General features: G+C 46.8%; 1 protein-coding gene across 2 annotated transcripts in view; it reads right to left on the reverse strand.

Annotated features, from left to right (window-relative positions):
* SIM2 (SIM bHLH transcription factor 2) overlaps positions 1 to 13,643 on the reverse strand; it is a 70,416-nt gene that overhangs the window by 49,233 nt on the left and 7,540 nt on the right. For both annotated transcript variants that reach the window (XM_020789312.3, XM_072994123.2), the window contains exon 2: positions 207 to 289. In XM_020789312.3, the coding sequence (XP_020644971.2) occupies positions 207 to 289 (83 nt within the window). The remainder of the gene's footprint in view (positions 1 to 206; positions 290 to 13,643) is intronic.

The raw sequence follows: 13,643 nt of genomic DNA on the forward strand, positions 1-13,643 counted from the left end.
ATCAAACCATATCCAATTATCTTTAATAAGGGCGCTTTACAAGGGGAAGGCTCGAAACATTTCCTTTTGTCCTTGGGAACACAACCCAACTCCCTTTCAGGGAGGGGGAGAGGGGTAGGCTTCAACAAGTATTAGCATAAACACAGAAAATGTATCCTGAAGAAAAATGATAAGCATGAAAGCAGCAGGATTTGTAGAGTCACTACCTGAAGTAAATGTGATCCCAGCTCCTTCGCAACATTATCCAAGGGGCCTAATCTGCTCGGCTGCCCCCAGGCATCTCCCAAACCTGGAAAGGAAATGAGAAACCTCAGTTAATACATAGACAACAGTACTTAAAAGTGGTGGCCAGAGCACTTTGCCTCTTTCCCTGAAAGGGGGTGGAAGGAGAGAACAAGTGAGGGAAAGAAAGTGGGCCAGACGCAAACTAGGCAAAACAACTGGGGCCACCCTGGCTGGGTTCTGCAGTTTTTTCAACAAGTTAGGTGGCCTTTTCCTGAGGGAAATCAGCTCCATAACATTTGGATTTAGGTTGAAAGCCCACCATGGGGGTGAAAGAGCCTGGTGGTCGAGCCTTTTCTTTGAGTTCAATAGCTATTTTAGAGGAAAATCCTACACCAAGACATACGTATAAGCTTCCCTGAAATTGGCTGATGGGGAATTCACCAAGTGGGCTTCCACTTTTGTTTCTCCCATCTTCTCAAGGGTTTCCAGGAGCCCACAAGTGAACTGCTGGATAGCTCAGTGGTTTAGGTACCTGGCTGCAGAGCTAGAGGTTGGGAGTTTGATTCCCTGCTGTGTCTCCTTGGCAGGGGCTGGGCTTGATGGTCCATAGGGTCCCTTCTAGCTCTGCAGTCTAAAATGATGATTATTCAAAGCCATTATGAAGGGAAGTCAGAGAAGGCTTCAGGATGAAGGAACCTAAAGCAGTTGAGCATAAGTAAAGATTTGCTCTTTTTTCTAAAATTGCTGCTGTTTTAGCAGGTTCAAATCATTTTTGTTTCATAAATCATTCAAATTCAGGCCTTTCAATAATATAACTTCCAGATTATGGGCAGAAAAACTTATTTACAAAGTTTAATCTACAGGAGATATCAAGAAACCATTTTGGGGGCTTTCACACCTTTTCTGCCCAGAGTTTCTGGAACCAACCCAACTCCTGTAAAAGAATTTACCCCATGATCTCTACAGGAATTTATTTATTTATTTATTTATTTATTTATTTATTTATTTATTTATTTATTTATTTATTTATTTATTTATTTATTTATTTATTTATTTATTTATACATACCCCACCTTTCTCCTTAAAAAGGACCCAAGGCAGCTTACATCATTAAAATACAATACAGTATTTACAGCTAAAAATAGTAAGTATACAAATACTAACAAGGATCAAACAAATATCACAATAAAACGGTAAACAAAATTAGCACCAAAAACAGATTCAAAGAAATAAGGCATAACAATCCATTTAAAAACCCCACTCAGGAAGGCAGTCATTCAGGGAAAGCTTTCCTGAAGAGAAAGGTCTTTGCCTGCCTGCAGAAGGACAGCAAAGATGGGGCCAACCTGGCCTCCTACAGGAGGCCCAGCCCCCACCAAACTCACCTGTGAAGGTGGTGGGACTGAGTGGAAGGCCTCTCCTCAGACACCTTGAACCAAAGCTATTTAGGAATTAACTATCAAGAGAGGCAGGGAATGATTCTGCCACACATCTTGTGTGCCTGGGACCATTCCACTTTTATAAAACTGTAATGCCACCCAAATATGACAATCTTAATAAGTGTGACCCAATGAAACCTCCAGAATTGCTTAAGCAACACCAAAGTAATAAGGGGTATCAGAGAAACATGTATATTTCTCTGTATATGTTTAAAAACAGGCCTTTTCACAGCCAAGGTGACTTAGTTGTTTGTGAAGAACACCATGCAGCAACAGCTCTTGACACAGGCCTCACCTGTCTGTGGTCAAGCAAACGAGGAAGGTAACACAAGGGCAAACTTCTTATCCAGCCTCTTATTCCTTGTACTGTCTACTGATCACTGATTCGCACAACTTGCTCTAAGAAGACGTTGATGTGTGGCTGTCGTTGTGTTCTATGGAGGTGAATGCCGAATGTCTCTTACTTGAAAGAGAGATTATACTGTCCTCCCTTATTACCAGTGTTCCCTTTCCACAACAAGTGGGGGGGGGGGGCTTCAATTCAAAACATGGTACTTCCTTCATTCTCTCCACATACAGAAAGCCCCTCCATATATATTGATATATACATCTGGAAAATCTGTCTCGTTTAAACCAGAGTTGGTAATGAAAGCTCTAGCCCTTTGGCAAGAGCTACTACTAAGGTCTGCAAAGTACAGTGTTTAGAACAAAATATAATTATGATGCTTGTAGAATAATTCCTTCCTATTTCTCTCTCTTTCCCTGTTTCTTTTTACACTCTCCCTGTAAAAAGAAGCCAGAAAGTCAGTCAGTCTCCCTGGAAGCCATCCGCCAGATCAGGGCTTCATTTCTAAAATGAGATAAGCTGGTGCTCAGCCTGCCTAATAGGAGCAGCCTTTGACCCTAGAAGTCAGAACAGCTAAAATGGCAGCTGCAGCTCCTCAAATCTGGAACAAAGAGACATGTTTTGTACATGCTTAGGTGTCTTTGGCATTCAAGGGTAGAAAATGCCTTTTCTTTCCTGACCTAAATCCTTCCACCACGTTTTTGGCTTACGTATATATTGTTTTAGTGTGAGTTCAAAGTGTATTGGCATAGAAAAAAACTGAAAATGTGTTCATTGTACACACATTGCTTATATATATTACTGTCTTCTGTGACACATACCCATTATTCCACCCGAATTTTTACTGAGAACATTTCTACATTTCTAACTGGAGAGACCTGTACCTTGATTTTTATTGCTTTAAATGACTGATCCATCTGGGCCTGAATTATAGCTAAGTTCACTTTGAGAAGCTTTGGATGAAGATCAAACAAGGCTGGAAGTCCCAAATGTCTCCCTTGATATGTTTTTTTTCAGTATGTCCCAACTTTCTGCTCATTAATAATCTGCCCAGTTAGTTGGCTACGCCATATCCACAGCACATTTTACACAACTAGCATGAGATTGCCATTTGCTGGTCCTGATTCTATACGAAGAAACTTCATTTTGTATTTTAAGAGTGAGATGTGATATAGCAGTAGACAATTAGACATAAAAAATGTGTACTTGAGATACAGGAGTGAAGAGAATAAATAGCAGTTGACATTTAGGGAGGAAAAACACATGGTGTCATTAGGCAATCAGATTTTTATGGCTGATTGACTTAAGTCTTAAGCAGAAGGACGGAACCATTCCTCTGTCCACAGTACTGTGAAGTGTAGCATTGGCAGCCTCTCTCTGGGAGCCAAACACTCAATAGCATTAGAGACTGACAATCCCATCTATGGAGCACAGCCCGAGGGAAAAAAAAGGGGGGGGGGAATGTTGCAACTCTAGGAAAAAGATGACATGAAATTATAACTTCCTTCTTCCTTACTGGGAGTGAAAAGCATTTGCACAAAATTGTCTTATTCTGAAGTAGCTATCCTAGAGTAACTACTACTGCCTGGTTCTTTCCATATTCATAAGTCAGATAAATATAATGGTGTTGGCTCCAGACTTAGTCATAGTACTACATACCAAGTGAAATAAAAAAGAGATGAGTAACAGGTTCCAATTATTTCAGTGGGTCTATATTAAGTACAGTCAAGTCTGTATTCTGTGAACCTACACAGGACTCAGTTTAATTGTCTTTATCCCATTTAAATCTCTCCCCCCACCCAATATTACACAATCAGGGAACTGATTTTTTCCACTATCTGATTAGAGGCATCTCCGCTCTATAGTTCTATTCCACAAGAAAAGCCTGCAGGCTGCATTTTAACTATTTCAGATTATTTATGGAGGATGCTAAAGATGATCATGCACTAGTGGCCAGACTATGTGGGTTGCCTGACTTAATCTGATAAGATTTAATTGAGGTGACTGCCGGTAGGAATGGGGAGATTATTAGTGCAAAGCAGTAATTCTTTTACAATTGTAAAACAAACAGTACAGTACTGAAAAAAAAAATAAAGATGGCACCAAGAAAAAAAAGTCCTTTGCAGGTTACAAGCTGTGATGGGGATGCATAATCTCCAGGCTGAGAAGGAAGGTATTGTAGCTCAAAATGCCAGATGCAGGGGAGGGGTATCAGGAGACAGCTATCTAGTGGCCTCATGTGCTCCCAGAGGCATCTCGTGGGGCCACTGAGAGATACAGGAAGCTGGACTAGATGGGCCCTTGGCCTGATCCAGCAGGGCTCTTCTTACGTTCTTAAAAGGCATTCATGTGGTGTTATTAACATTCCCGTTCACCGATCAAGACCTGAAAAGGGCCACCTTGCCTTAAACTCTCTAGTCAGTGGAAAAGAAACCCTTGATTTGCTGTGCTGATTTTGTCCAGGTCTGGTTCCCATGTGGCTCCCACAACGCAGAACAGGTAGTGGCTAAGACTCCTTCCACTCTCTCTCTCTCTCTCTCTCCCTCCTCCCTCCCTCCCCCTCCCTCCCCCTCTCCCTTTCTCCCTCCCTCCTCCCTCTCCCTTTCTCCCTCCTTCCCCCCCTCTCGCTTTCTCCTACCCACATCTGTCGTCCACTGATTCTGCAGGGGGTCAGGATATCCCAAGAGTCTTATTCTTTCCTTCCCTTTCAAGAGACGCAGGAGGCTCCCTCCTGACTTCACTCGAAGTAACTAGAAGACAAATGCAATCTATCCTGCGGGGTGACACCCTTTACCCATGGTCTCGGGGAAATGTTGCTCCCCAAGCTCACGAGAAGGGTCTATTGCATTGTACAGATGAGCCTCTCCGGGTGCCTTTGCTGTCTGTCAGGCGTCCGGTGTTCTCGAGGTATTTCAAACGAAGCTATCCCTGGGCGAAGAAGCTGGGCTGAAAATGAGTATCCTTGGCGATCAGTCATTTATGAACCGCACTCCCTGGGTAAAATCTGCGAGAAAATCCCAAACGTGTGAAGGATGACGCTCCACATCACAAGCAAGATGGTTACATTTACAAACCAAAATATGCCTCTCTGGCATCAAGGAGGCTTCCATTTAGACTGCTGAAATACTTAAAATTAATCATTTTTCGTTTTTTTTTAGAAAAGCGTGAATCTTATACTTCAACGTGTTTGCAGATTGCAGGCTTCTCGCCATTTGAAAAGAGAGAGAGAGAGAAAGCAAGCCCTAATCCAGCCTCTCATTGCGAGCTGCCCTTTATCATTGTTGAGCCAGCCATTGTTCCTGGGATTTTCGGCCCCTCCGCTGCACTCGCCCGTTGGCGGGTGGCCGGGGGTACCTCGCATTCTCTCTGAGGCTGCTAATGAGAGAAGCTGATGCCGTCGCATGAGCAGTTTCCCCTCCTTCCACTATTTTTGATCATAAGGAACTGCATGGAAAGAGGGGGGAGGGGAAAGCCAGGCAGCAAGTCCCCCCCCCTTTTAACACTGCACATCAGAGAATTCCTCCTACAAAAATATAGAAATGAGAACAACCTCACGCCCCTTGTTGGGTTTTCTTTCGTTTTGGTTTTTTTTAGGTGTTTTTTTTCGGGGGGGGGGGAAGCAAAGTCGGAGACACTGCCGTGAGAACAAGTTCTGATAGAAATGAGTCGGGCTCCTTCCACTGTCTCAACTCTTTGCTTTAGATCGGCTCCAAAGATCGATCCCAAATTAGGGGAAAGAGGTAAGAAGGGAAACAAGAATAGTGGTGGAATATCTGTTGGCAGACACGAAGGCGTGTAGGCTGGGTTTCCTCGGCTTCATTCTCTTCCCTTTCTACCAGCACTTGCTTTGTAAATAAGATTACATCAGCTTTGGTAAAAGCTGTTTACGAAATCCTTCTGAACCGTACGGGCAAATCTTTTCCCTTTTAAGAATCAAGCAGAGCCCAGCTGTACGTTCATGAGACTATAAATCCATCGCTGCTTTTCCTAAGAAGGAGAATTCGGAGGGACAGGGGAGGGAATACCTCTGTTATTCGGTATTTCTCTGAAAGCCTCTTCCAGAGGCTTATGCATTCCATTCCCACATACGCCCTGTGGGTCTTTCTCGCCCTTCAGGGTGGAAAAAAAAATATTTGGGAATACACAAAACCCATTGTTAATCTTCTCCCTAAGCATGGCATGCAATCAAAGCATCCGCAATTTAAATTCTGTGTGCCTATCGGCAACACTCATTTAATGCAAAGAGCGGTCGGTTCAGATCTGGCAAATGAAATAAGTTCAGGTTTAAAGATACTGTACACACATCTGCTGGTATAGGTTTGTGCCTACGTGCGTATTTTAAAGCTAATGTGTCTGCTGACGATCAGAAATACAAAGCATGACTGTTCTTTGAGCCAAGAGCCGTAAGAACCAGAATCCACCACGCTGGCTCCTTTTTATTATATAGTTTGGCCTTAGCTGCCGCAGTGCCCCATCCATTTAAGGGTTGGGGGGACTCCATTAAAGCAAAATGAAACATAAAACTGAAATCCTTCAATCACATTCTCTGGGGTAATCCCTTAGTAAAACCAAATGCTTGCAGGCTGAAAGAGCTTGATCCATGAAACCGTGAAGCCCAGGAGTTTGGATTTAGGTCGTGAAGAAGGCTGCCCTTTAAGTTCCTTAGATTGCAACCTCGTGTGAGCGTTGCCATAGTCTCTCGGGACTGAAGGGTGCCTACACCTAGTGAGTCTACTCAGAAGTAGATAGGTTTTGCAACCTTCATTTAGACAGCTCCGTCACTGCAGGCATAGTAAGGAGGAGCGGGGCCGTTTCTAAACAATTTGTTTTAACACAAGGACAGTTTGTTTTAACTAAATTGAGATGGAAGTTCAAGTAAGTTCAACGGAAACTCGGTCCTTCTGCTGCTCCTCTTTCCTGTTTCGGAAGAAATGGATTCTCCCAAGTTAAATATGTTATTTTTAAGGCCTTCGTTTTAAAAATAAACCTCCTCTCCTGCTGGGGCCATCTAAATCAAGGATGAAGAAGGTGTCGCTCTCTAAAATGATGGCAGGATAGCTCCTACCAGCCTTCGCCAACCGGGTCCAGGGTCGTGGGGGGGGGTCCAGCTGTATTTGGAGGGACCCGTTCCGAACGGATGAGCTGCGTTTGTTAAGATCGCCGCTTTTAAGCTTCCTTTTAAGCCTCGAAGAGAAAATTATTCCTAAACGCAAACTAGCTATCAAATAAGACCGTGCATTAGAATCGATAAATAATATTGCAAGCGAGCATCAGGATCTTGGCGTAGCGATCTTCCAAGTGGGGAAACGTAGAGCGCCTCGAACTACTTTTCGCTCAAGACTGATCTCCGTAAAAGTGAGAAAGCTGTATTGTTGGACTTCAAATTCTCATTATCCCTCGCCAGCTTAAACCAATGGTCAGGGGAGTTGCAGCTGGACGACACCTAGGGAAAAACAGCTTCCCTACTCCTATATACATATTTAAAAATACCTCGGTGTCCCCTCCAAAAATCCCAATAACCCAAACCGCACTCTGAATACAAGCATTTCTTTGGAGTTGTTGCTAAACTACGGATTATTATTTGCTGGGAGAGACCGTGACAATCCTCCAGCAGCTCCGATTCCTCACAGGTAAATGTGTATTTAAGCAGGAAATAGAGAGCTGCGCCTGTCCCTCAGGTAAACATCGCACGAAAGGCTTCTTTTATAACAGCTAATTTGGAACCGCTCCTTTTCCCGGAGTGGAGGGGCAGCGGGGTGAAGGGAAGGGGCCTCCAAAGAGGACAGCTGCCCCGGCTCTCAGGATTCCTTGATTCCGTGATTCCGAAGAGGGCCAGCCGAAAGGCCCTTGCGAAGCCCAGCCCATCCGAGGTCAGCGGACCCCAGCAGAATGGACTTAGCAAATACGAAAAGGGGAGACTCTTGAGAGTCCCCTGGACTGCAAGGAGAACAATCCTATCCATTCTGAAGGAAATCAACCCTGAGTGCTCACTGGAAGGACAGATCCTGAAGCTGAGGCTCCAATACTTTGGTCATCTCCTGAGAAGAGAAGGCTCCCTGGAAAAGCCTCTGATGTTGGGAAAGTGTGAAGGCAAGAGGAGAAGGGGACGACAGAGGACGAGATGGGTGGACAGTGCCATTGAAGCGACCAACATGAATCTGACCATACTCTGAGAGGCAGTGGAAGATAGGAGGGCCTGGACACGACTTAACGACTAATCAACAACTTCAGACGGCACATGGGACTCACGTGATGTCAAGCATGGCAGCGTGGAATGCCAAAGTAAAAGTCAGATCCCTGCAGATAAAGAAAGGCCATGCCAAGGAAAAAGCTAGGCTAAGCTTCTTCTTCCTGACATCTACCTTTCTATGCTCAGGGAGATGGTTGTTGTTGGTTTTTTTAATTTTGAAAAAGGAGTATTCCATTATAGACGTCTCCACTTGTAGTGTGGAGTGGTAACAGTTTTACCACACCAGTAACAAAGAGGCCTGCAGATGCCACATTGCATAATAAGATATTCTTCTTGGAGGAATAATTGGAGGCAGCAACTCTGGATTCCAATCTGGCCTTGTGAGGGCATACAAAGCACCTCACCAAAACTCGATGACACACTCTCTCCCCTCCACCCCAAGTTTTATATTGGCTCGATATTTAATCATCATCATCATCATCATGCATCGTTAATATCATCTTAGAACGGCAGAGCTGGAAGACACTTTATGGATCGTCGAGTCCAGCCCCTATCAAGGAGGCACTGTGGGGAGTCGAACTCTCAGCCTCTGAACTCTATCCTGTACCCGCGAGCGAGAAAGGTGTGGCATACGGACAATAGATGCGTGGAATGGTATGGAGGAGACCGAAGATAGGACTCGTCCTCTGATCCTGCGAGCGGATTGCCATCCACAGCACTCAAGGCTGGTCAGAATTCCTTTCCCTAAAATAGTTGTTGTCGCTTTTTAAAACCTCATAGCCGATGTAGCCGAACGGATGGGAAGTCTCAGGGCATTCAACCCGTCATGATCATCCAGGTTCTATAAATGTATCAATACCCAAAGCACTTTAAATTATCTTCATTGCGAGCCCCTTGTCAAGGACAAGGCGGGGCCAAACTTGGAATGTTTGCCCCGCACCATTTGGTCAGCTACTTGGTCAGACTGTTTAAACTGCCTGCAGGTTAATCGGGCGACCCTTTCAAAATATATATATTCAAAATATAAATCCTCGTTTTACGCGAGACATCCAGCCTCTTCTGCGGGGCTGGTTCTGCGATACGAGGGCTTCAAGTGAGGCGGCGGCCTCAGGAAGCGCAATTTATTTTTATACCACGAAAGAGCAGGAAATGGTGAGTTGTTGATTACTCGTGCGGACTTGCGGCCAAGAAAAGTGTCTGCTTCGGGTACCAAAAGACTGGCCGGGCCTTGCTTTTCGTTCTGTGGACTTTGGCGTACCCCTGAGTATACCCCTGAGCGTGCGCGGGGAGCGGTGCCCTCGGCCGCTCGGCTTCAGGCTGCGCACCCTAGCTGCAGCCGCCAGCGCGCAGCGATCAGCGGCGATCCGACGCCTCGTGGGTGGAAGTCCTGTTCGGACGACTGGTGAGGAGCAGCGGCGGCGGCAGCAGCAGCAAAAACTAAAGCGTCGCTTAGTAGTTTAAAGCAAACGGCCGGGTGCCGCAAGAAGGTCTCCCTTGGCAGACAAATAAATGTCCTCCTTCCTTTGGAGAGGCGCGCAGTAATTGCTCCGCACTCCGTGGTGCAGCCGAGGCCACCGAGGGGGGCCCGTCAGCGGAGGGACCGGGCCGGGAAAGATCAATCAACCCGTCGACATCTCCCCACCGCGTGCTTTCATCGTGTGCCTTTTTTTTTTTTTTTTTTGGCTTGGAAGAGGGCAGCGGGGGTTGGGGGAAAGACGGAGCGCAGAGGAAGGGAAGGTCCCCGGAAGCTCGGGCTGCTTGGCCCAGCACCCCGGCAGCTCCCCGTCTGGGCGGCTGCTGCCCCGCGCCTCTCGCGCTCCGCCTGGCGCTCCCCGGCTGCAAGCGCCGCGCCAGACCCAGGCGGCGGCGGCGGCGGCGGGGATTGGGCGCCCCTGGAGCGGGTGCGGGGCGAGAGCCTCGCTGGAGAGCTCGCTCCGAGCGAGTCCGCCCCGGCATAAGACGGCCAAGGCGACCGCGAGCCCTTGACCGCAGCCCCGTTGAGTCACCAGACTCCCGATTTCTCCGGAATACCTTTAGCAGTGACATGGAGTGATGTGTGTATAGGCTGGGGGACGGGGGCGGGTTTAGGATCGTGGCAATTTAAAGACTCGGGGGATTGTTTCAGGATGAGCAACTTGCTCAGACACACGGAGCCTCCCAGGTTTATATACCCAGAAGGCGAGGGGTTACAACTCTCTTGGCTTTGGGTTTTTGGCTTTTCTTGCTTTTTTTTGGCGATCTCGCGGGAAACGGCCAGAATGGAGGGGAGAGAAAACTTTCGCTCCGGTTGCGCTTCGACTTTCTGTGGCTAAACATACTCATTTTGCTGGAAAGGCATCCTAACGGCATTCAAACGGGCAGAGAGAGTTTAGGATGGCAGACTTTGGACAGAACCCAGGAAAGCAAACTAAGGGCTCCAAACTGGTTTTTCTTCCCTTGTGTCCCGGTCAGTTTTCAAACCGTAAATAAATTTCCCAAGTTCTGTTGGATTGGAGCGATTTGCTCGCTTTTTAAAAATGTCTTGTTTTCTTCTGGGGCTTAATAGCAAGAACGAAACAGGTGGCCTTTAGATAGCATACGCTCTTTCTTACACTGGGGAAGGACTTTTTAAACAGAAAAATGCTTTACGGCGACACCAAGCGTTTTTCTACACACCAAATACACGGGAAGAGCGCTTATTTATTAATTTATACGTGTCTACTCGGAAACGCCCCCTATTTAATTCGGTGAGATTTAGTTCAATGTAAAGGTGTATGTAGAAGATTCTTAAAATGCCAACTGTGAACCACACTCCTAAACACGTTTTCCCGCAAGTAAATCCAATGGGAATTCAACTGGATTTATTCTCCAACACTGAACTGTATATTTGCTGCTTTAATTTGCTTCATAAAATACGAACAAATAAAAGGACTGGTGCAATTAATCAGGCAGTGTTCATACTAACAAATCTACAATTAAATACCTTAAAATTACAGCGGCGGATTATTGATTCTGATTTTTGCGCAGATGAGTCGGTATTCTCTGGAACATTCCCATTCCCTCTCATCTAAGAATACAAAAATCAGCGCAGAAGAACACAACTCTCCTGGGCCCCATTACAGATGCTGGCGACTGGTTTAGGTAATCGCTGTTCTACGGAAAGCCGGTGTTTTGTTCATGAGATTAAGGGGAAACATTAGATGTCTCAGATGTGGGGGTTCAGGCCTGTGTCGGCCCGAAGTTTGCCTTTTCTGCGGGCTTGATTCTGCCTCCCCATTTCGGAACCGCTGTCCCAAGAGCTCAGGAAACGACTTCCTCTGGTCAACCCTTTTAGGGAGAGATGAGGGACCTGTTTCGACCATTAAACTGACCAATATGACCAACGCCAGTAACAGCTTTCTGGTGGCACTACTAGAATAATAGAAGGAACACCGCACAGTCCGCTACATGTCTACTCGGCAGTAAGTCCGACCAGGTTTAATGGAGCATAGGGGTGTGTACAGGATCCCCGCACCACCGATATTTAGCTATATACAGTCATGGGCTGCAAGATAGCTCCTGCGCTTCTGGAAACCCGGGAAGGTTTCCCTGGGGAGTGTCTACGCGTTCCTTCTGCCAACTCCGCCTTCCTCCTTGCCTTCTCTTGAAAGCAAGAGAAGCGTTGGGTGTTTTCCTTTCAGGTCATTCATTAAGCAGCTCGCCTCTCTCTCTGGTTTAATAATTACGAAGCGGGTCGGTTTAAAAGTCCATTTTCAACACTAGGTGAGTCACAGTTTAACTGTCGTGTCGCAGCCTTCCTTCCGGACAGGAGCAGCACAATTTTAGAAGGCATTCCCCTTTTCCCCTCTCTTTTTCTGTTTGTATTCCGTAGTTTGGGGGCGCGGGGTGGGGAGAACACAAATCAACAGCCAAGGAGAGAAGAAAGGAAGCGGGGTGGGGGAGCAGGTCTATATATTTTGTTCTACAAGGAAGAACATCTAGGTTAAGCGGGGGACTCAAAACACGGCAGCGGATGATGTTTCAGGGCTTGGCTCTGAGGCAGATCGGTGCCTCCCGGCCGGAGTTTAATTCATGAATCATTAAAGTCACAAAGCAAGCCCAGGGGCAAGAACCAGGAGAGAAGCTTCAGACCGAAAGGATACGCTCAGGCCTGATCCTGTATCCCCGACGATCAGGTCCTTGCCGCTTGAACGGAGGGCCCCCTTAGGTTCTTCGGAGTCCAGCCGGGAATCCTCATTCCGAGCTGGGGTGTGTGTGTGTGTCCCCTTCGGGTCAGTGTGGAAACCTCGCCAACATCTGCGGGAAGTCCCTCCGTCTGTCCCTCGACTCTGTGCCAAGGAAGGGGCTACGATTTATGAGCGTTGGCACCCGAGGCCACGCAGCCAAAGGGGCCGCTCCTGAACCGGTTTGCTTGGGACAAGCCAAGGCCCCGGCAGTGCGGTGGCACCGGCTTCTCTGTTCAACCGCCGCGGCCCGACTTCCCACCTGCTTCGCCTCGGATCGGGCTCCAAGGAAGGGCAGGCTAGCGTCGCTCCGAACACGGAGAAGGCGGGATCCCAACGTATGTGCTCGCACTAGCGGCGCTACCTTTCCCCCGACAGACACCTCTTCTTTCGCCTCCTCCTTCCGACCGAAAGAATCGGAAGAGGGGTTTCGCCTACGGTTTTGAAAACAGTTAAAATATTTTGAGAAGGGGAGGGAAAGGGAGGCAGGGGAGAGAAGATGCAAATTGAAGTTGTAGATTATTCCTCTTTGTGTGTGTGTGTGTGTGTGTGTACGTGTGTGTACACACTGTAACCCTGTGCGGAAAATAAAGCCATATATATATGGCTTTATTTTCCGCACAGGGTTACTATTTACATTTCGAGAGTCTAAATCAGCATTCTAGATGTGCCCCGCTTTTGCAGTTCTCCCATCCAGAGAGCAAACGGCGGCGTTTGGTATCCGTTTCAGGCTGGAGACTGCTCGCAAATGAGATGTCCTTTTGCTTTCTCATTGGGGCCAAACCTTCCCTTTCATTCTTATTGGACCGGGGGCAACACGGCGACGGGTCTGAACGGCGGCCCTTAGGGATCAGTGATCTTAACCGGCGCCTGGAGAACGCGCTTGCCCTCTTCACCACGCCCGACCTCCTAGAAAAAGACCCGCGCTGAGAAATCCTGCAGACCCCAGAGGGAGGGGGAGGGAAAAGTAACCAGAGGGCTTGAAATGTGAGAAAAGAAAGGGAAAAGGCCTTCCAGGTTTTCGGGGTTTTTTCCCTGCCACATTTTGCCTTAAGCAGCCAAATTCAAGCTACGTTTCCCCGCCCTCACCCTGGAGGAATAGAAGATCTATCTATCTATCTATCTATCTATCTATCTATCTATCTATCTATCTATCTATCTATCTATCTATCTATCTATCTATCTATCTATCTATCTATCTATCTATCTATCTATCTATCTATCTATCTATCCCTATGCCG

Source organism: Pogona vitticeps, chromosome 3 (genome assembly GCF_051106095.1).
Source record: "Pogona vitticeps strain Pit_001003342236 chromosome 3, PviZW2.1, whole genome shotgun sequence".
NCBI classification, from domain to species: domain Eukaryota; kingdom Metazoa; phylum Chordata; class Lepidosauria; order Squamata; family Agamidae; genus Pogona; species Pogona vitticeps.